This window comes from Monopterus albus, unplaced genomic scaffold, assembly GCF_001952655.1.
Source record: "Monopterus albus unplaced genomic scaffold, M_albus_1.0 scaffold354.1, whole genome shotgun sequence".
Lineage (NCBI taxonomy): Eukaryota > Metazoa > Chordata > Actinopteri > Synbranchiformes > Synbranchidae > Monopterus > Monopterus albus.
This window is the reverse complement of record NW_018128234.1, coordinates 642,102-664,371: the sequence shown is the minus strand read 5'-3', so window position 1 is coordinate 664,371 and position 22,270 is coordinate 642,102. Positions and strand designations below refer to the sequence as shown.

Here is a 22,270-nt window from a genome sequence, read left to right as displayed (position 1 = left end):
TGGTAAAGCTTTTAAGTGGAAGTCTGATTTGGATAGACATTTCAGAATCCACACAGGTGAGAGGCCGTATTGTTGTCAAACCTGTGGAAAAAGCTTCACACAACGTGCAAATTTAATGAACCATATGAGAACCCACACAGGTGAGAAGCCATATGTTTGCAGCACCTGTGGGGAAAGATTTAATCGGCCATCAGTACTGATTTATCATTTAGGAACCCACACAGATCAGAAGCCGTATTGTTGTGAGACCTGTGGACAAAGTTTCAGATATCACAGACACTTGTCAGCCCATCTGAGAATCCACATGGTTGAGAAGTCCTATTCTTGTAAAACATGTGGGAAAAGCTTCACACAACGCCATGCCTTTGTTGGCCATATGAGAATCCACTCTGGCGAGAAGCCTTATGTTTGCCACACCTGTGGAAAAATATTTAAGCAGTCATCATCACTGTATTATCATTTAAGAACCCACACAGGTGAGAAGCCGCATTCTTGTAAAATATGTGGAAAACGCTTCCACCAACCTAATAACTTAGTGGTCCATATGAGAACCCACACAGGTGAGAAGCCTTATTCTTGTAAAACATGTGGAAAAAGCTTCTCACAAAGTAATTCCCTTGTGGTCCATATGAGAACCCACACAGGTGAGAACCCATATGTTTGCAAAATCTGTGGCAAAGGATTTAAGCAGTCACCAGCACTGAACTGTCATTTAAAAACTCACACAGGTGAGAAGCCACATTCTTGTCAAACATGTGGAAAAAGTTTCATATATAGCACTTCCTTGTCTGCCCATATGAGGATCCACACAGGTGAGAAGCCTTTTTCTTGTAAAACATGTGGGAAAAGCTTCACACATCGTATCGCCCTTGGGGTCCATATGAGAAACCACACGGGTGAGAACCCGTTTGTTTGCAAAATCTGTGGGAGAGGATTTAAGCAGTCAACAGCACTGAAATATCATTTAAGAACACACACAGGTGAGAAGCAGTTTTGTTGTGAAGCATGTGGAAAAAGTTTCACACAGCGTAGTAACTTGGTGGCCCATATGAGAATCCACACAGGTGAGAAGCCTTATTCTTGTGAAACATGTGGAAAAAGTTTCACATATAACAGTTACCTGTCAGCCCATATGAGAAGCCATACAGGTGAGAAGCCGTATGTTTGCAACACATGTGGGAAGGGTTTCTGGCGGTCCTCACAACTAAAAGTTCATTTAGGAACCCACACAGGTGAGAAGCCATAGTACTGCAGCAGCTGTGGTATAAGCTTCTCTATGAAATCAGATGTGAAAAGACATAAGAATTCATTTGTACAGTGGAGTCCAGGACCCGTTTTCAGTCAGGATTCTATGTTTGGAAAGTGCTGATCCACACATGTTTATGAGTATGAGCAACACCAGCAAAGGTTTACTATGGACCAACACCGCCCTCATCTGGTTAAAGCATGTTAGGTCTCTCACACAAAACATGTGTTACCCAAATGATCTGTAAAGTTTTCAGTTCCCAAATGTTTTGGAGTTATACTGTGTGTTATTTGACTGTTTGATTTAAACTGACATAATAAATTTCCCAAGTTACCACCGTAGTAGTTCAGATTATAACTACTGAGAAACTCTTTCTACGTCCACTAGCTACCAGTTAGCTGAAATGTACATTAGTAATTCCATAACAAGCCATGCCTAAACTTAAAATATGACACGTTTCAAATAAGGGTTTTTCTTTATTCCTTGATAAGTTCAGTAAAATGAAAACTTTATTCACTACCAACTCCTTGACTTTACGTAGACACATTATTATCCATTTGTCAGATAGTCTGAGAATCGTTTCTGTATGAATAAGAGATGTTCACTTGCATGTATGTGTACGCCACGATTCAGTTAGGTGTTTGCTACTAATGATTAGTGGACATGATTTGCTTATTCACTATATTGTTTATGTCGGGTTATGGTGAGAGAGAAATTTATCTTGTATAAAAGTTACACTTTTAGTTGGACGCAAGGTAACGAGGGCCACTGATACTGGGTTATAACGACTCAGTCGTTAGGGGACATTGTTGGCCATCAAAGGACTGAAACACCACCGATGGGGATAAATATCTCCAACTCAACGCCAGTCAAGCAGAACTGATGAAGCCTCTTGGATAACCTAGTCCAGTTGATTTTTCAGCTTACTATGACCTGGATGACTGAGAAACTGCACAGACACTTTTAGTTAGATTTCCTAATTTTTTAAATAAAGTTTAAGTCAATAATTCCATGAATTATCAGTAGCCCCTTACACACCGCCTTTTTGAGACGGGATTGGTGAGCCTTGTCTTGTCAAGCAGTAAATAAAACCAGAAATAATTTTAATATGAAAATTTTTTTATACTCCACCCATTATTGTGATCTATTTATTACAGGGATAAAATTGCCATTTTTACCTATAGGACCACTCTCAATAACCCATAATGTCAGCTTTACGTATGTATTGTAGATTGAACAGAGTGCAGTTGCTAATCTTGCCCCTCACTTCACACTTAGTAACCCATCATGATAATGGAAAGACATGTTTGTTTGCTTGCAGATTTATTAAAGATGAAAATCTGAATTGAAGTCTCTCATGTACAAAAGTGTCAGTCCCTTTGCTGTGGCACAAATGATTAGAAACAAGATCTTAGGTCAGTTTACCCTGATGTTACTGCACCATGTTCAGAAGAAAAATAAACCAATGCAACACTAAAATATTATTAAAATTCAGGATTGTGGATTAAATAGCCTATCACTCACAAGTATAAAATGAAAGTTGCTTTTAAGTGAATTTAGTTTTTCAGCATACTATGACCTGGATGACTGAGAATCTGCACGGACATACATATTCGAGGGTTTTCCTTTTTACACGGACTGGAAAACTAATAATCTGGTAAGAAGCCAGGTTCAGTTGTTAAACTGTGCTGCTGTTGATAAATGTGGTGCTTCATTCACTCATTCATTCAAAACGTTACCTCTGAACAGTCAGCCAGAGATTACATTGCCACCACAGTGTATATGGGAGAACTGTTTAGTATTATTTGAATGTAAGATCTTGGAGTTTGAATATTTGTTTTTAAAAAATGAACATATAAAAATACCAGATTAGCACTGAAGTCTGAAGCTACAAACAGCCTCTGTTTATCAAGGCTGCAGGTAGACATGACTGACATCACCAGTGAAAGCCATCATAGTGAAGAAGAGTTCACTTCAGAGTTCAGCTGTAACATGCAAGAGGTGAGTTAATGTTGCAGCTCACCTGCTGCATGATATGGTACAGTTTGATCAGTAGAAGTGTCTCATCATGAAGAAGCATATTTATAAAAGTAGAATGTAAGTCGGTACATTTAGTGTTTTTGTAAGAACGACACTGGTTGAAATCAGCTTTTCAAAATTGGATATAGCCTATTATAAAATCTTTACCATTTATTTAACAAAACCTATATATACTTAAATATCATTACACAAAAAATTACACATAAAAATGTAATAAAAATTCTTAGAGTATGATGCATTATTTAACTATCAATGTGTGAAGTAATGATGGCCGTCTGATACAATGCTCTGATACAAGTGTCAAACTTGAAGAGGCATATTCCGCGAACCACTGCTTCGATGCTTGCTTTGTTACGGAAAAAGACGTGATCGATGACGTCTGAAGCAGAAATGGCTTTGGTCCCCTGAGTGAATCCAGTGACTGGTTCAAACAATTGATACTGCTTCGTAATGTGGGACCTTGCTGAGCACATCAGCAGGTTGGTAGGCGCATAAAATCACTATATAGCCACCCAAAATGATGCACAACATGTAGGTTTGTCGTTGTAGTAGGTTTGTGCGTAGTTGTTGTCGTTATTATCATTGCCTTTGTTTGATCACCATTATGGAGCATTTACCTAATTCAGACATTGTTTAGCTGTCTCCTATTTCGCCACTAGATGTCACTGAATCTTTGAATGAATGAATGAACCGATGTTCCATACGTGATTCGATAGTTCATTGCTTCATTTGGACATCACTAGTGTGTAGTTGGTAAAATCAAAACACAAAACAAAAAACGCTTCACCTCCAGCTGCTGCTACAAAAAAGGAGTTTTGAATACCGGAACTCACTTAACTTTCGGAATGTGCCACTGGGACTTCCGGCGGAAGTAACGCGGGTAGCTTTACTTCTGTTGATGTGTGGAGTTACATAAAGGCGGCGGTGTTGTAGGTAAATGTTTAATTGGTAACAAATCAACAACACCTCCAGTTAAGTGTCTGAGCGAGTTCGTCACGGAGTAACTAACTGCTGCTGTTGAAGAAATATTCTGAGTTTTTTGAGAAAACTGACGTCAAGTACAAGGAGGAGATCGATCGTCAGCGCAGACTGCTGGATATCGTTTGGAAACCAGAAGTAAAGCTACACAGAATAGGTCTGTTACACCTGAATAATCTTCATATAACTAACAAAGGATTATGACTCAGCATGAATTACACGTTGGCTCAGATTTTCGTTTGGCTTCTTATTCTAAAGCTTCTGTGTAAAACAGGCAAGAAGGAACACATTAAGTCAATAGCATGTTTGACTTTTGATTTTATAACGAGATCTTGTTTAATTTATATATGTTAATCAGTGGTGTAGCGCTATTTAATATCGTACGCGGTTAAGTTGTGGCTTGTTTCGAGACTTTTCTTATGGTGACAACTGTAGCTGCCACAGGGTGATTGTTATAGCGTAAGTTAATGGGGGACAAGTCCTGCACAAAATATGCAAATTGTCATGACCAGTCATCAAATGTCTTCTAAAGCTATAATAAAATAGATGCTCTCCAGTGTTAAACTGTGTCCAAAACGTAGTGAATGTTAGATTTCTTGTCAACCACCACCAGTGAACACATCAGCTGTGCGTGCGGCTCCAGACTGGTCAGAATTAGTGATGGACAGATGCACGTCTTTTCAGTTCCAATTCGATTCCGATACACAGCTGTCGATTGCGATACAAGAGCTCTTTCATTGTAATAAAACAATAATTAATTCATTAACATTAATAAAATATTAAAAATGAGTAATAAGTGCAACCACGAGATGATCAGGGGCACATACTAGGTGTTATAGTTTAAGCTGAAGGCCGTTTTCAGACGGCACAAGGCATATTTATTTATAATGAAGAAAACCAGGAAAGCTTTAAGTTAAAAGGGAACTCGTACAAATGCTGATTTATTATTTAGTTGAGTGCAAAGTTGTATTTATTTATTTTTATTTTCCCCAGTGTTTTACTATTGTGATAAATATTGCGTCATGGACCTTTATCGTGGCAACATCATACTGTCATGCTGAATTATTTTATTCGAAAGTCTAAGGAGGTAATTGCTGTTAATTAAATTTATTTTATTAGTCATTACATCTTTCTGTTGGCTCAGATTGAAAAATGACAAAATGAACAGTGCCCTGTACAGGATTTATTAAAAACTTATAAAGCACACTGGAATTCAAATAAAACCTGGTGAATAAGAAACATTACTTTAGTTTTTTCTCTCATCAACATCAGAGCTGCCACAGCAACATGTCTGTAAGGAGGAGGTTCTGGCTGACCAGCAGCTCTGGAATCAGGAGAGGAACTCCAGTCTGGACCAAGAAGACCCAGAGCCTCCACAGATTAAAGAGGAACAGGAGGAACTCTGCAGCAGTCAGGAGGGAGAACAGCTTGGACTGAAGCAGGAGACCGATCCCTTTATGTTGACTCCTACTTATGAGGAAAGGGACCACAGTGAAGCAGAACCAACCAGTGACCAGCAGCTCCTCTCTCACAGCTCTGCTGTAGCTGGGAGCCAGGATCAGGAAGGAAGCCAGCATGGAGACTCAGGATCAGCTAGTAATGCAGAGCCAAAGCCAGAGCCAAAGCCAAAGAGGAGAAGTCACAAAGACACAAGTCACAGTAGCAATGTGGACACCTCTCCCCTGCAGGTTTCAAGCAATCATCAGCACTGAATTATCATTTAAAAACCCACATAGGAAACGTGGAAAAAGTTTCATATATAACAGTTCCTTGTTGTCCCATATGATCACCCAGCCAGGTGAGAAGCCGTATGTTTGTAACACCTGTACGAAAAGATTCTGTTCATCAGCAGACTTGAAAAAACACCAAAGAATTCATACATCTTAAAGGTTGTATTCTTAGCTTAGCTTTCAGACTTGGTGGTGAATTGACAATCAATACGTGAAGAGCCCACTCCGGAGAGAAACCACATCACTGCTATACCTAACTACTTCGCCTGGAGCGTCACCTCATTCCCAAACGAAAGGAAGCAATTTATTGTTTTCTGACAAGGAACCATGGCCTGAGACTTTGGAAGAAAAACTTTTAAATTGTATTTACAACAATATTAAATTCAAACTTGCTGAATTGAATAAAGCCCCCACTTCTTTTATTCCAGAAGTTTGACCTTATGTAAAATGCATATATGCATTTTCTTCATGTTTTAATTAGTTAATGTTCTGTTCTTTTTCCAGCTCTGGGTCATGATTAATGATGAATTAATATTTGGAATTATTAATGTAACTACTAGGAATATTTCTAAATTCATGTCTTTTGTAGAAAAGTCTAGATCTTATCATCTGTATTGGTTTAACTTTGACCAGTATTACATTGTATTTTGTGTGTTAAAATGGCCTTAAAAAGTCTCAGACTTAACAAAGTGAACCACACAGTGAAATACACTTTTGTAATGACTGTGTTATTAAATGTCTAAAATTTCCCACTGGAAAGACGTCACAATATCTTAGTTTAGTTTAGTGTAGAACATGGTCGAAGTGGCATCCCTTTGACAGTCCCCACCGAACTGACGATGTGCACATTAAACTTGGCATGTTTTACACCGGATGCCCTTCTGGATAATGGCCAGTTTGGTAGAGTTGCCAATCGACCTAAGACAACACACGCGGGCACGGAGAGAACATGCAGACTTTGCATAGAAGGGCAGCGGGTCGGGCCAGGCTCAAACCCAGATCCTTCTTGCCTTCCTCATCATGCAAATAGTCTGCTGAAAACAGTGCACAGAGCTGCAAAGTTGCAATTGTAGCTACAACTGCTGTAGCTCATACACAACACAACCCGGTAATGTGTTAGTCTGTCTCAACACTTTCTGACTTCTCCACTTTGTCTGTGCCTGTCAGCCCCAAGACCACAGGTTGCTCCTCAGTATGTAAATCTTTGATACAGTGATCAGTCAACATTTACTGAAGTGCTGTATTTGAGTGCAATTCTGAAGTTCCATTTCTTGTTACTTTATACTTCTACACTATGCTTCAGGGGAAAATATTGTGCTTCTAGACTGATCTGGACACTGTAGTCAACTTTCAATTTAAGATTGTAACAGATCTTCATGTATCATGCTGCTGGGTTGTCAACAGTTCCCTTCTCAACGCCTCTTGTGGTTTCATTTAAATGACCGTTCAAGGCGAAAAAGGACAAATTATCCAATATTTCACAAAGGCAAAGATTGATGGAAAAAGCCGTCCCTGGTAGACTAGTGGTTAAGGCGCAGCGGCGGGTTCGAATCAGGGTTGCTTCAGGAAGGGCATCCGGCGCAAAACACGTGCCAAATGTCAACGTGCGAGTCGTCAGTATGACGATTCACTGTGGCGACCACTAAACGGGAAAAGCTGAAAGTGACTTTCTAAAGATTGATGGGGAAAAAAATAACGCAAATTTGTGTAGCAGAACTGTTTTTCTCATATTTGTTTCTTACCCCATCAATAGCTAATTTCACAATTCCCCAGATATATCCTTACCCTTTGGAGGGGCCCAACCCCTTGAGTAGTCAAAAGTAGCTGCACCTGGATTAGCAACAACAGTATGTTCCTTATGCACTGACGCATTAATATCAGTCTAACAATCTGATAACGTACAGATGCCAAGTTCTTTCACTTTTGATGGCTCCTTTAAAACGTATTTCTGACATACAGACTTACTTTTACTTTACTTGAATTTACTTGGGCGCTTCAAAGAGCAGGACTGTCACTAGTTAAATCACACACCTGTTATTATACTACGACATGTGGGCTATGAAGTTTCTATATTTATCGCACTTGAGTACAAGTAAGTATTTTCCTGCATATGTGCCACTGCACATTTTAAAAATTAATGTCTAAAGTTGAGACAAAGAAATCCCATACAAGCTACTGATCTGCGACATGGCTGCCAGGGGACCGCTATACCCTGGATCCAGAGACAGACTCCATATCCCAGAATCCTTCGCGGCAGCTTGTTCATATTGTGGCTGCAGTCCAAACACACGGAGGGAAATAAATGTTTCGTCTGCTTCGTTGAGGGTTCTATCTGTCGACAGAAGCCACCCGTGGGCCGGTTCAGAAAACTAAAACCTCTAAGGGAGCGAGTTTGAAAGGTGAGAGTCGCGATGGAGAGTTTTGTACAACCAATTTTAATACATGACTTTTAGCTAGCTAGCTAGCTAGCTTAGTTGCCTAATAAACTGAACGATTCTGTCAGCTGGTTTATTATGACATCTTGGTTCGGGGTTACAGCTGTAAAATGAATATTTGTATGTTGTGCTTAATTATGTGATTGTGTTTTGTTTAATTCATCGTCTTCTGTTCCTTAGCTGCTACTGCTGTACTGGTCTAAGCACCTCAGGTGTATCCTAAGGAGTCCACAGTGTTGTTGTTGTTGTTGTTGGCGGCCTCCTGTTCGCCTCAGAGTCGGGGTTTTGTGAACCAGTGTGGCACTTTGCGTTTGAAGCTGTAGTTTTTAATCGGATTTCAAGTTGCTATTAAAAAAGTGGAGCAGGAAAAACCTCATCTAGTGCAGCTCTCATTTGTAGCTTCCTCACTTCTGTGGCATTAGCTTGAGTTGTCTTAGGTCAATCTGCTAATCAACATTTCTGTATTAACAATAAATCATATGAAACGAATTACAGAAGAGGAAAGGGACTCCGCTTTAACTTCACGAACCTTACTGTGTGTGATCGTGTTGGATTTACAGCACTTTTGCTGTAGTTTAAGCTGCAGACAGGCACAGAGACAATTTGGTGAATTCAACATTTAGCACATAAAGAGACGTATATTTTTCTCAGGTGGTGGTGGAGGAGCCCAAACCAAAGCTAAAAGCTGAGGGAATATCGACCGGCCATCACATGGACACAAACACCACTACAGGTGAATGATTGTGTCATTCTGTGTGTTGAGCTATGTGTCTGTCAGCTGGGAGAGTTCCTCATCCTCGAGGTATCCAAGAATTAACAAAACCTTAACAGAACCCTGAATTAATTGGTTCTTATTTTAATATATTAAAGTGAGTACTGAACTGGCAGTCATTAGTCATGCTTAGCAAGAGATAGTCACTGCTCTGGTATCACATTAATATCTACAAATATGGATTGGTCTTAAATAAGCACATCATTTAAAGATCTTCTGCACGACTGCATTCACCCAGATATTACAGGAGAAATGGTTTCACAAATGTTTCAGTAAAACCCACAAAAGCATAAAAACCCCATGAACAGGTGTCAACAAAAAAAAATCACTTAGTGTTCAGGAACAGCCCTATTAAGTCCCAAAGAAAGAACTGTTGCCTTCTGATGAAATCACCCTTCATGTAAGGCCAACAGAAAGATGCAATGGTACTGGAGTTACACAGGCAGCAGAGCCCGATCATAGATATTATCAGCCAAGCTTATATATATATTGGGATATTTATTTTGGCCGGTAAGTAACAAAATATGGCTTCACAGAAATACCAAGATTAACCAATTTAAAGGAAACTCAAGAATAATTCAGTGGAAATCCAAACAGCAGGTCACTGATCAATTAGCTAATTACTGTCCTGATGATCTGATTGATCTATTTATCCCCAGAATGTCAGACACTGGGAAAAAGTCCCACTGTGACTTTCCAGAGCCAAAGGTGCGTCTTCACACGTCTTGTTGTGTTCAACCAACAGACCCACAGAGACTCCGCTGATTCTCATGTCTGACAAAGAAAAGCATAAGCTCCTCATATTAAAGGTAGAACCAGAACATGTCGGTGACTGTTGCTTCTAAATAGCTGCCGGTTAGTTTTCTACCAGTGAACTGACTCATGACTGCAGCTCTAGGTCACTGAGTGGCTTCATGAGGATGACACAGTGGGTTGGACACAGTGAGGGGATCTGGTTTGGAAGGAGGACGTTTCCTCCTCCAACATAGGCCTGACGCTGCTCTGGAGACACGGCCTTGACGAGGCCCTGCTAATTTGTCTTTTAGTTCCTCACCCAGCTGTAGATGTGATCTCATAATGCGGTTCATAATTTGGAGAGTACTGACATGTTTATTTCTCACCTCTAGTGTCAAATGTCTCACTCAGTCCTTACTTTAGTCTTAAGTAGGCCTATATAACAACACAATTTAAGGGATCCTTTTTGAAAATTAGGAATGCCTTATCAAATTTATTTGACCTGATCCAAGTCCTTTTATAATGGATACTTGCTGAGTTTGATGCTGTGACATGTTTGCAAAATTTGTATCCAACATTTAAATAACATCTTCCTCAAAAGTGCGACTGCCAGGTCAGGGATAACCAGAGTCAGAGCAGCTTCGCTATCAGTCAGTGTGTAAACTCAGGTGTCAAAATTAACCAGAATTCAATGTGGAACGCGGTAGAACCGAAAGGATTAGAGAAAAATAATCTGCAACTTTTTTGGCCAGTGTTAATTCTCTTTTTAACAAGTCTTCCCACCACTTGCTGGTTAAAGCTTCTGAAATGTGATTATTCGCTGCTTTTCTTTGTCCTGTCTGGTTGTAAACAGTGCTTTGCATTTTGGACTGTTTATTTAAAAAACAACAATGCACCATCTTGAGCTCTGAGAAATTGTCTGGCACTTTTAACTATTTTCACATACAGGCTGTACATACAGTTTTGTATAGGCAAAATTGTTAATCAAAAAATAATGAGAAGATTAATTGATAATAAATAATTGTTAGTTGTAGTCCTAATCAGGACACCAGTCGTGCGCTCCAGCCTCTCCTGAACCTTTTGAAACCGCTCATTCTCTGTCTGAAGTTTATCGGATGTTCCGGTTTTCTTCAATAGACCCTCGCTTAAACCAGTCCAACCTGTGTTCCCATCAGCCTCTCTTAGGTGAGTGCTGCTTAAAGATCACACCTCAAGTGAAACTATTATCACTGCACCCACAAAGGAATTAGATTGGTGTTGACTCTAGTGCAGAGTTTGTATGTTGACAATGGCAGGAGCATTTTAGCAACCACATGAAAACAAGAAACAGTTTTCCTCCTTCCCAGCACTCGTCTCTTATGTCAAGATGCTGAACGTTAGTGTGTAACTCAGGCTTTAGTGACCCTTACAAACATCTGTGTTGTCTCAGTTTTGTATCGTCTGTATCTAGTAGGTTTGTAGCTTGATGGATTCCAACAATGACAACAACTTTTCGCTGCATTAAAAAATATGAAAACAGCAGGAGACACTAGTCCAAGCTGCCGAAATGTATCTAAATCCTAAATAGTTCTCTCAGGCCACAGTCACATCAACAATCAAATCGCACAGTTTCCTTAACATCAGTATTTTTGAAGAGCATCTGGTGTAACAAATGCTGAAATACATAGGTCTCAGAAGTGGTGCCCTAAAACGAAAGCTGAGGGTTAAACCAGTTTAAACAACAGTTGAAACTATAAAAGCCTCTGACACAAGAAGAGGAAGCTGCAAATGGAGGAGGTTTTTAGATTCAGGGGAAATTACAGTTCATGTGTGTTTGCTTCTTGCTTTTCTTTTCACATGAAATTGCTCTCATCCATGACACTGGTACTTTGGACTGTTCTCTTCAGGGAGATGACGAGAGAGCCCCCAGAACTGTGAATAGTGTTTTTCTGTCTCATGCTCAGGTTCCTGTGAAGTTCACACAAATGTAGCCTTTCTTCATTTTAATCTCTATTCTATATTCTTGTCGTCAGATCTTGTGTTTATGTTACTTGGACCTATCGTTTCATGTTGCCTGCGACCAATGTTAGGTGAATGTGGGCAGGACAGTTCCGAACCTTAGCTTTTCCAGGAGATCGCACTGACACTGTTCAGTAGGGGTGTGACGAGATCTTACGATCTCACGATATTAAAACATGATGACATTTCTCATCGAGGCAAAAGCTGTCCCCCGATATTAGCACATAACACAACCAGAGCACCAGCCAGTATGATGGAGTGCAACGTTACGTTCACATTAGTCCAGCAAAAACACAACTCCCTGCTGTGTTTTAACATGAGGGGCTGTGTTGGTCACGGGATGAGGGGTTGCAGGGGGTGTTGTAGGCATTCACAATAAGGCCACGCTGTGATGAGTCTGTGAGCAACTTCATTCACATTTCCAGCCTGTGAGTTTCTGTTGTGTCTTGTTAGCCATGCTGCTAACGTAGCGTGTCATTGTGTTGCTTTAATTGTGGCCCGAATTTGACAGAGAATAGCAGTGAATACTGTTCAGTAAACCTCAGGATCGTTTACAGTATAAATCACAGCCAGACTGCAGCTCATAACTCAGCTGCTGGATCACAATAACCTGTTTGTGCTGTTGTGCAAGTTGCAAAACTTCCAGGCAAACTGTACACTTCAGCTTTGAGCTTCCACTTCTAGTTTTGTGGTTTTGTGATGTAATGCTGATAAAACTGTTGCACTGTGTGGATTAAAACTGTATGGCTGAAGCTGGTCACACTCAACTGTAAAATATGAAAATCACGAGGCCATGTGCAACCACACAACTAGTTTCTAATGACGAGAAAATCTGCTGGAAGCTGAGGTCACGTGTGCACTCTTATTTTTCTAGTTGCTGTGTATCAGAGGATGTACAGTTTCACTTCCTAAAGCATAGACACAGTGAACATTGTTCTCCAGTGTTACGGAGGTCAAGGTCAAAAGCATCCAGACAATAGCAAGAATATTTTCTGACTCATGTATCCATGATTTACAGTATTCTTAGGAGTTAAAATATTAAGCAATGTTTTTTCTAATTAAGTGGTACTTTAATGTTGCATACCAAAATGAAAATCCCCCCAGATTCAAACATTTCATCTCATTATTCCATTAAAAAGCATATTGTGTGTGTAAATAGACAGATGGTAGAATCAGTTTGATGAGAAGATTTTGGAGACTGTTTACCTGAAGGTGCTGCTGTCAAAAAACACCTTGTTTTAAAACTTGCAAATTTACTTTAAAGGTCTTTACATACCCAAGATGAATTTTGTGATTTTTTTTTTCTTGTGATTTTCCTGAATGTCAATAATAAACTTTTGAACCACTATTCTGTCAACAATACACCAAACATTTCACAGTTTTCTGACATTTCATAGACCAAACATTTAAGCCACTAATAGACCCAAATTACCAAGGACAGCATGAGCTCTTCCAGCTCATGGTTGCATTTGTTCTAGAAACATCTGAGACTGTTATCTCAAAACCTGGGCACACAAAACCAAAACAGTCATGGAATTTATTGATTAAGACACTATATAGACTAACTCCAGCCTGTCAGTCTGGTTAAATGTCAGATCTTGTTCTGTGAGGAGACTTAGTGTTTGTGTTTCATCCTGCCTACAGATGCAGTTTAGGCTTCCTGCTCCGATGACCCTTGTCCTCTGACTCCGAGTCCACCTTCTCAGTGTTGACCAGTGGGCGGGGCCGGCCCTGCCTGGAGAGCGTGGTTAGCGATGGACAGCCGATGTAGCAGCATTGATTCACAGCAGATCACCAGAGCCGTGGGGTCTGTCAACACCGCACCCCTTTCTGCGAGGGTGGAGTCTTATGAGGTCGGGGAGAAGAAGTGCATCTCTGATGTGAGGAGGACCTTCTGCCTCTTCGTCACCTTTGACCTCCTGTTCATCACCTTGCTTTGGATCATAGAACTCAATGTAAGTCATGTCTGTAGGTGAGAGCTGTTAGGTGCATCGTTTTTAAAGACTGAGATGGTAACGTTTAGGTGTTTGATTCCAGATATGTGTAGAAATGAAGTTAAAAATGTCTGTGTATTTCAAATAATTATGTTTAGATACTGGAGGAATGGACAGAACATCTCAAAATTCTCTTCCTGCAAACAGCCACTAATGATATCAAGCGAAAAACCCCTTTTAACATGGGAACTAGTAGATGTGGAACCCCAGTTCTGTGACTCTTCCCTCCACCTTGGATCTTGTCCTGCAGCTGATGTCAAAGAGAACAAATTTTTGTTGTGTGTAAACTGAATTGTCTGCCCAAGGCTTCTGCAGGAGTCAGACAAGAAGAGTGAGACCTGTAGTCTGCAGCCATGCTGACAGCTTTGTGAGTGTGTTGGTATTTTGAGCTAAATGCTAACGCGCTGATGTTTAGCAGGCATAATGTTTATCGTGTTCAGCATTATAGGTCAGTATGGTTATGTTTTTTTAAGTACCAAAAAGTGCAGCTGAGGATGATGGGATTGTTGTTTTGCAGATGTTTGCCCGTTAAAAAAGACCCTGACAAACCTTTGGACCCAAAATGACCCTATCCACCAGTGGGAGGGGGATTTTGCTCAAAGCCACAAATGTCAACTTGTTGCTGGAGGAAATGGCAGAGGAAGACAAAGTACAACAGTTTATACATCTTAAAAGTTTTTAAATATAAAGTTTTGTTAAAAAATTTTTTTGTTTTGCTAACATCTGTGATTAGCTGCAGATGTGCGGTTGGCCAACGAGGCACCTGCCACAGTTTTTTTTTTGTTTGTTTGTTTGTTTGTTTGTTTTTTTTAATTCACAAACTCTAGGCAGCACAGACTGTGCACACAGTACAATAATTTTGGGACCCTTGTGTTCACAGTGCTAATGAAGCCTTTCAGTCTCTTGGCACACGTTTTTAGTTCCTCTTAGTTTCTAATTTGATGCTATGCACACTTCTGCCAAAGGTGAAGCAGTGTATAGTGGTTTGATTTTATTTGCTTTGTTTAACAGGAGAACTGGCATAGTTCTGTTGACCAAACATTAACCATGTACACATAGCCACAGTATCGAGTTACATCAGCTGACCTCATTCACCATGAGTCGCTGTATTTTATGCAGCTCTTTGTCAGATAACTACCCTCAACTATAACCGAGTTCATGGTCAGATGTTTGTTTGAAGTGTGCCAAAGCCAAACAGAAGCAGGCTGGGTGCTGCTGAAGCAGGGAGTCACGGTCATGCAGCTGTAAAACTCTGCCCTGAATGAGGAAGTGTTTTTACTGCAGCACACATTCTCAGACTCAGCCTGTAGCTCTGACAGAGGGGCTCCCACTCCCACTGATCCACTGTGAACAGCAAATCTGTTCACACGCGTAACACTAAACTGATACTGCAGCACTGTCTGGGTCTGAACTCACCCATGTACTCATACATTCCTGTGCTTTTCCTTCCTCTCTGACTGCAACACTCCATGTAATCAGTTCTGGCCGGCTCAGACTGTGGAAACAGTCCAACAGATCAGATGCCAGGATGAGCCGTCCAACTATCGAGAAGTCAGCTAATGGAATGATTTAGTTAGCTTTGGAGCAGTCGCAGCAGGAGACGGTTTCATCCAGTTGCCACATTTTCACTGGCATTGCCAGCTGACCTTGTTCTTCACAGGCTACTTGATTCAAAATATGATATGATGATGTGATATCAACATATATTTCATATCAGTGATAGGATCATTGATACAACAGAGAGAGAGAGTTCATCTATAAGGAGTCAGCTCCCGAAACCGACATGGAGTGATCCTCTAAAAAGAAGGTGTTTCACTCTGTTGGAGATGGTGGAACTATTTCATATTTTAAATTGTATAAATACTTCTCCACTTGTTTTAGCTGACACTCCAACACTGAGGACACAGCTTGAGTATAACTTCTAAAACCACTCAACCGTGGCCTCTGAATAATAACAGTAAGACTGCATAAACACAATGGATCATTATTGGGGAGGGAAATTCCAGAGCCAAGTTTCAACAGCAAGTTTCTGCCTCGTGTCTCGTTCCGCTCATACTGATGATACCACTGGAGCAAATAAACAAAATTATACTAAAATGCTGATGTTTAGCAGGCATAATATTTATCATGTTCAGCATTATAGGTCAGCGTGGTTATGTTTTTTTAAGTACCAAAAAGTGCAGCTGAGGATGATGGGATTGTTGTTTTGCAGATGTTTGCCCGTTAAAAAAGACCCTGACAAACCTTTGGACCCAAAATGACCCTATCCACCAGTGGGAGGGGGATTTTGCTCAAAGCCACAAATGTCAACTTGTTGCTGGAGGAAATGGCAGAGGAAGACAAAGTACAACAGTTTATACATCTTAAAAGTTTTTAAATATAAAGTTTTGTTAAAAAATTTTTTTGTTTTGCTAACATCTGTGATTAGCTGCAGATGTGCGGTTGGCCAACGAGGCACCTGCCACAGTTTTTTTTTTGTTTGTTTGTTTGTTTGTTTGTTTTTTTTAATTCACAAACTCTAGGCAGCACAGACTGTGCACACAGTACAATAATTTTGGGACCCTTGTGTTCACAGTGTTAATGAAGCCTTTCAGTCTCTTGGCACACGTTTTTAGTTCCTCTTAGTTTCTAATTTGATGCTATGCACACTTCTGCCAAAGGTGAAGCAGTGTATAGTGGTTTGATTTTATTTGCCTTGTTTAACAGGAGAACTGGCATAGTTCTGTTGACCAAACATTAACCATGTACACATAGCCACAGTATCGAGTTACATCAGCTGACCTCATTCACCATGAGTCACTGCATTTTATGCAGCTCTTTGTCAGATAACTACCCTCAACTATAACCGAGTTCATGGTCAGATGTTTGTCTCGTTCCGCTCATACTGATGATACCACTGAAGCAAATAAACAAAATTATACTAAAATAGCTTGTTTTCAGTCCAGGTTCCCTGTGTATCTGGTTTTGAACTTTCAGATTCTTAGCTGTATTTTGTAGCTGAGGTGGCCCCTTCCCCAGGAGGAAACACCACCTCTGCTAACAGTTAACATACATTTCATCAACAAAGATCGTTACATTTGTGTTATTGTAGATTAGTGGTGGCCAAACTGGACATTAGGTGGCTTGATGAACAGATTGCCTACTGATCTCATTTTGATTCTGATGTTGATGGGAATATAACATGGCTGTGTTCTGTATCTCATGCTCCGTTAGCGACGGATGTGGCTGAGGAAGCTGTGTTCACGTCATATTCCCCATCATGGTTTCAAAGTATTAAGTGGTATCCAGAGCCATTAAGATAGAAGAGTTGCGACGGGGGGGGTCAAAAATGGCAGCAGGTCATGTAACAGTCGATTAAGATCCATTGTTTTCTGTAGGGAACAGCGGGATTTATTCACTTGTACAGCTTTGCAAACTCATTCTGTTCTGTTGTTGTGGATAGCTCAGCTAATTTAGCTAGTTAGCTAGGTGCCTAATTATTCAAGTGACCCAATATTTGAGAGACACAGCCAGAAAGGTTGTAAAACATGTTACACACTTGTCATAAGTATATTTCTTGTTAATGATTTCAACTTCTTATTATAGATGACAGCGTCCAAGTCAGTGTAACTCGATGACGCTGCTGCTAATGTTTGGAAATAGTCGAAGTTCAAATGACCCACTGTTACAGTAAAAAACGGTCCTTATAGAGTCAGTGATGTCGCCACTCTCCTCCTAAAACACTCTGGCGGTGCAACAATGTTAAGCTATTCAGCGTATTGATTCTGATCAGACGTTTTTGTGCGACAGGTGAACGGTGGCATCGCCGTGCAGCTGGAAAAAGAAGTCCTGCACTATGACTACCATGCCTCCTTCTTCGACATCTTTGTAAGACTTTTTTCACTGTGTGTGTGTGGTATCCATTAGCAACCAAGCCATAATGACAAAGTGAAAACATATTTTCAGAAATGTTAAAACGTTTGTGGAAAAATTAAGTATTTTCGCTTAAGTGTCCTCTGTCCTCCCTCAGCTCCTGGCTGTTTTCAGGTTTGCTGCTCTCATCTTGGCCTACGCCGTCTGTAAGCTCCGTCACTGGTGGGCCATCGCGGTAAGTTTGTGCTTTTTAATGCCGCACGCCTTTGTGTACCAGCAGAGGGCGCTGTCTGGTGAAAACGTTTCTTTAGTGGAAATAAGTTAAATCCTGCTGATGAATTGATTTGACCTTTGACTTCTTAAGAGGGATCAACAGCACTACATCCCATTGTCTGTCCAGTGTAGAGCTGCCATTGATTTAATTACTTTAAAAAGCTAACGTTCATATATTGTTATAATCAAGAGCAGTGCTTTATAAAGACATAACCAAGACATATCACTTCAGAGTTAAACTAATAAAATAAAATAAAAAATATAGTAACAAATTGCATTGAAGTTCCGTTTTATTTGTATAGCACCAAATCACAACAATGATCATCTTAGGACCCTTTACATAGTAAAGTATTATATAGAAAAACCCAACAAACCCCCTTGAGCAAGCACTTGATGACAGTGGAGAGACGAAACCTTGACAGACCCTGACTCTTGGTGGGTAGTAGAGAATAAAAACAATTGATGACATTTCTAAAATAATTTGAGATTTAACCAATTTAAATGTTTAACCAATAGGACCACAATAAACCCAGCAAAGCTACAATACTGCACGTTATGTAGCATCTCAGAATGTTGCAGCTTTACCAGTAAAACCAGCCAAGCTTTGTGCGTGCCAGTGGAACCTGTAATGCAATGCATGCTCTGTGGCCATATAAACTTAAACCAATACAGCTTTAAACCACTGCTGTAATAAGGCCTGTTTTCGTCAGAGTGAAGGCTGGGAGATGGATTACTGTTTTGTTTACAAGTTGATCATGTCAGATGGTTTTCTGTCTCTCTTCAGTCATTAAGGCATCAGAAGGCAACATTCACATGCTGTGGACGCCCTGTGAAAATCCTAGAAAAGTTGACAAAACATCTTGTCATGAGAAATTAATCAGTTTTCCTCCTCGTTCAATAGTGTTACAAAACAAAGATTCATATTGAGTATGATCAGATAAAAATGTGATGTCTCTGTTTGTGCAGATCACCACTTTAGTCAGCTGTGTATTCCTCATCGTTAAAGTCATCGTGTCCAGGGTAAGACATGTTGTTTCTGATTCTTGTTTCTTCCCATATATTTAAGAGAATTGCTTCTAAAGATTATTTTTGAACAGAGGAAATGTTTGTGAAGTGATTTTATCCACCTTTTTATAGGATGATTTTCATTTAATCTGTTATTGTTCATCTAATAGAATATCATTCTCCTTATGTTAGTGGGACTGACTGTGCTATTTATGCAGTGTAGCTGATAGGTCTAATAGCATTAGTCTTTGGTTGGAGTTCATTTCCTTGTCTGCGACTTTCTGGTAAACAATGAGTGTATATTTTTGATGCATAACCCATGTAACATTCAGCATCAAACATGCAGTATTTCTGTAAGTGTGCAGCAGAGCTGGTCATGCTGCTCGCCACAGACTTGTATTTTGCAGCAGTAAAATCTCAGGTAACATCACAAAACTCATTTCATATAAAGATTTGGCAGATCAGGGTTTTTATCTTTGTTGGCATTGAAGTGTTGTACTCTTCAGTGAGAGAAGGTGCTACAGTGAGTGTACTGTAACTAAAGGGCTGGGTGTGTGTGTGTGTGTGTGTGTGTGTGTGTGTGTGTGTGTGGGTGGGTGGGTGTGCATGTGTACAGCTGCTGTCTCAGGGGGCCTTTGGGTACCTGCTGCCCATCATCTCCTTCGTGTTGGCCTGGATCGAGACGTGGCTGCTCGACTTCAAGGTTCTGCCTCAGGAGGCCGAGGAGGAAACCAGTGAGTCGCAGCCGCACAGCTTCTCTGCTCGTCCTGCAGACACTGTTGATTTATTCAGATTGATCAGAGGATACGAACCTTGAGATGTCCCATCTCATTTTCAGGGGGGGGGTCCTCTTACTACTACTCTTAACACTGTTACTCATACCACTGCACTTTGTATAGTTTATAGTTTCAGTGTGTTATTTTATGTTTTGAATGTAAAATAACAGTAACTTGTAGCTGTAGTTGCTGGATAAATGCAGCAGTGTGAAAAATGTATCAGAACATGGAAATACTAATTTATTTATGTATTACTACTTGTATCGGTATTAATACTCTCCTTCATGGTTCAGGGTACCAGCCCATCGTGGACAACAGTGAGCGAGCTCCTCTCATGTATCCTGGCCCCCTGTCTGACGGACAGTTCTACTCTCCACCGGAGTCCGTGGCAGGTCAGTTTACTCAGTCCCACGTGGAGACATCACTCAGTCCATTGATCCAGGTTCCATCTTGTTTAAAGAACCACACTGACACTTCTGCATGTTTTATTCCCTTAAAGGAGTGACTCACCTCCATTACCTCAGTTGCCTCTGGTCATGATAATGCAGCTACTTTATTTGTGTGTAAGAGTTCAGGCTCCAGCTCAATGACGATTTCCTACTTTTTCATGAGGAAAAAATAGACAAACTAAATAAAATGTAACCATTGAAATTATATGTCATCAAAGAGTTAAAATGTAACAATAATGTGACAGACTGACAAATGAACTGTTGTTATGCAAAGACCTATTCAGTGACCTGCAGCTCTTGACTAGTCTCCATTGGTCACAGTATCTTCTTTAGCAGTTAAGCAGCAGCATCTTGCATTCAGTCAAGTTGCCTCTGTCAGTAATGTCCGACATTAGAGGAAGAAACAGATCTATAGACAAAATGGATAAACACTAAACTCAGCTAATGTTAACTACCTTATATACTAATAATGCAGAGTAGTTTACATACTGCTGGGTAGGGCTGCATGATCAATCCTTTTGTGAGCGCAACTTAGATCCCTGTGCGATCTCAGTCTCACATGACAATGATTCTGCCGTGTTTGCATTAGCAGTCAGATCCCTCGTATCAAACCAAGCGCCCCCTTTTCCTCATTAAGCTGCATTAACTAATGACTGGAACTAATATATTTCTGCCTCAGCTGCTATTTGGCACTAGGTGTATAAGGCAGACAGTGTAATGTTTGAAAAGTAGTTGCAGGACGGCACAGAATATCTTTCATGTCAGACATATTGGATTTGTTTTTGAATCAGTATTCTCTTCCTGTCTACAGCTCGTCACATGATGTAATGCAGTCCTGCTACTGGTTAACGCAGGAAATGGGGGCTCTATGTAGCATCTAGTTAAGGGAAAGGAAAAGGGAGCTCTTGGTTTGTTGTAAGGCGTCTCAGTGCTAATGCAAACACAGCAGAGCCATTGTCTCGTGAGACTGAGATCGCACAGGGATCTAAATCATGCTTATAAAACAATCTGTCATGCAGCCCTCCTGCTGGGTAGCTTGTGAATTTTTCTTGTGCATCTGAGATGTACTGAAGTCCAAGTATAAAGTAGCAGAGCATGAAAAAACTCAAAGTACAAATACTTCAAAACTGCACTTCAGTACAGTACTTAAATAAATGTACTTGCTTTCCGCCATTGACTGTGAATGTGTAAAGAGTGTAGTGAGGATGTTTATCAAAACCTTAAAGTATTTCTTGAGCTGCTGTTTTCATTAGTTTCACTCTTGTTTTCAGACTCTGATGAGGACCTGGATGATAAACATGATCCAGAAAAAGGGCTCATTCAGCAGGTTACTTAACAGGTAACTGTGGTGATGAATGCTGTCACTAGCCCTAGCGCGTACCTCTTGTGTTACTGTTACGCTAGCACGGGGAATTTGTACATGTCCACAATTTTAACCCCATATTGTCGTTTGACAACACTCTCCCAAATTGCGAAGGTATATCCTGAATCCTCAGACTATTCTGACAATGCACAATCAAAAATAATCTGGTCCAGTCCAGGAAAATTATAATTTAAATCTTTCTCAGCTATGAGCGTTCTTCTCACATAAATAATGACAGGAAATGACATTGTCTGGCTTTGTGTTAAAGCAGCTTGACTTTTACAGAAAAAGCCAGAGTGAAGACATCATTTCCTGTTGCCATCTTTATTTATACGTGAAGAATAGACATAGCCAAGAAACTACTAAAAAATGATATTTTTCCTGAACCAGACCAGGTTACCTTTGATTCTGTATCTTTGGAAGAGTTTATAGAGACAGAGTGCATTTAGGCCACGCCCACACCAGGGGGAAAGCAATTCATCTCACTCTTCATTGACTTTGAATTGAGTGAAGGTAACTCTGACAATTGTCTTTTTACAAAAAACTGAAAAATGCCTGAAAGCTGCTGTGTGACAGGATGCACTACCAACGAAACAAAGAACCCGGAGTTGTGATTTTAAAACC

The 22,270-nt window shown here is 40.3% G+C and overlaps 3 protein-coding genes across 6 annotated transcripts in view; all 3 read left to right on the top strand.

The window, feature by feature from the left end:
• Nucleotides 1–1,565, top strand: part of LOC109974943 (gastrula zinc finger protein XlCGF8.2DB-like) — an 8,622-nt gene extending 7,057 nt beyond the window's left edge. Inside the window, exon 2 of the mRNA XM_020625412.1 lies at nucleotides 3–1,565. Within this exon, the coding sequence (XP_020481068.1) occupies nucleotides 116–1,246 (1,131 nt within the window). The 5' untranslated portion in view covers nucleotides 3–115 and the 3' untranslated portion in view covers nucleotides 1,247–1,565. The remainder of the gene's footprint in view (nucleotides 1–2) is intronic.
• The window catches only part of LOC109974946 (uncharacterized), a 9,115-nt gene extending 2,987 nt beyond the window's left edge, over nucleotides 1–6,128 (top strand). The window contains exon 3 of the mRNA XM_020625420.1: nucleotides 5,858–6,128. Coding sequence (XP_020481076.1) covers nucleotides 5,858–5,976 — 119 coding nt within the window. The 3' untranslated portion in view covers nucleotides 5,977–6,128. The remainder of the gene's footprint in view (nucleotides 1–5,857) is intronic.
• The window catches only part of stard3nl (STARD3 N-terminal like), a 21,120-nt gene continuing 2,993 nt past the window's right edge, over nucleotides 4,144–22,270 (top strand). Inside the window, exons 1-9 of one of the 4 annotated variants that reach the window (XM_020625417.1) lie at nucleotides 8,213–8,393; nucleotides 9,081–9,162; nucleotides 13,579–13,889; nucleotides 17,718–17,795; nucleotides 17,938–18,015; nucleotides 19,020–19,073; nucleotides 19,675–19,792; nucleotides 20,128–20,226; nucleotides 21,555–21,622. In XM_020625417.1, the coding sequence (XP_020481073.1) occupies nucleotides 13,689–13,889; nucleotides 17,718–17,795; nucleotides 17,938–18,015; nucleotides 19,020–19,073; nucleotides 19,675–19,792; nucleotides 20,128–20,226; nucleotides 21,555–21,619 (693 nt within the window). In that variant the 5' untranslated portion in view covers nucleotides 8,213–8,393; nucleotides 9,081–9,162; nucleotides 13,579–13,688 and the 3' untranslated portion in view covers nucleotides 21,620–21,622. Of the gene's footprint in view, nucleotides 4,422–8,211; nucleotides 8,394–9,080; nucleotides 9,163–13,578; nucleotides 13,890–17,717; nucleotides 17,796–17,937; nucleotides 18,016–19,019; nucleotides 19,074–19,674; nucleotides 19,793–20,127; nucleotides 20,227–21,554; nucleotides 21,623–22,270 lie in introns of those variants that run through there. The other 3 variants (XM_020625418.1, XM_020625419.1, XM_020625416.1) reach the window with 3 other exon arrangements.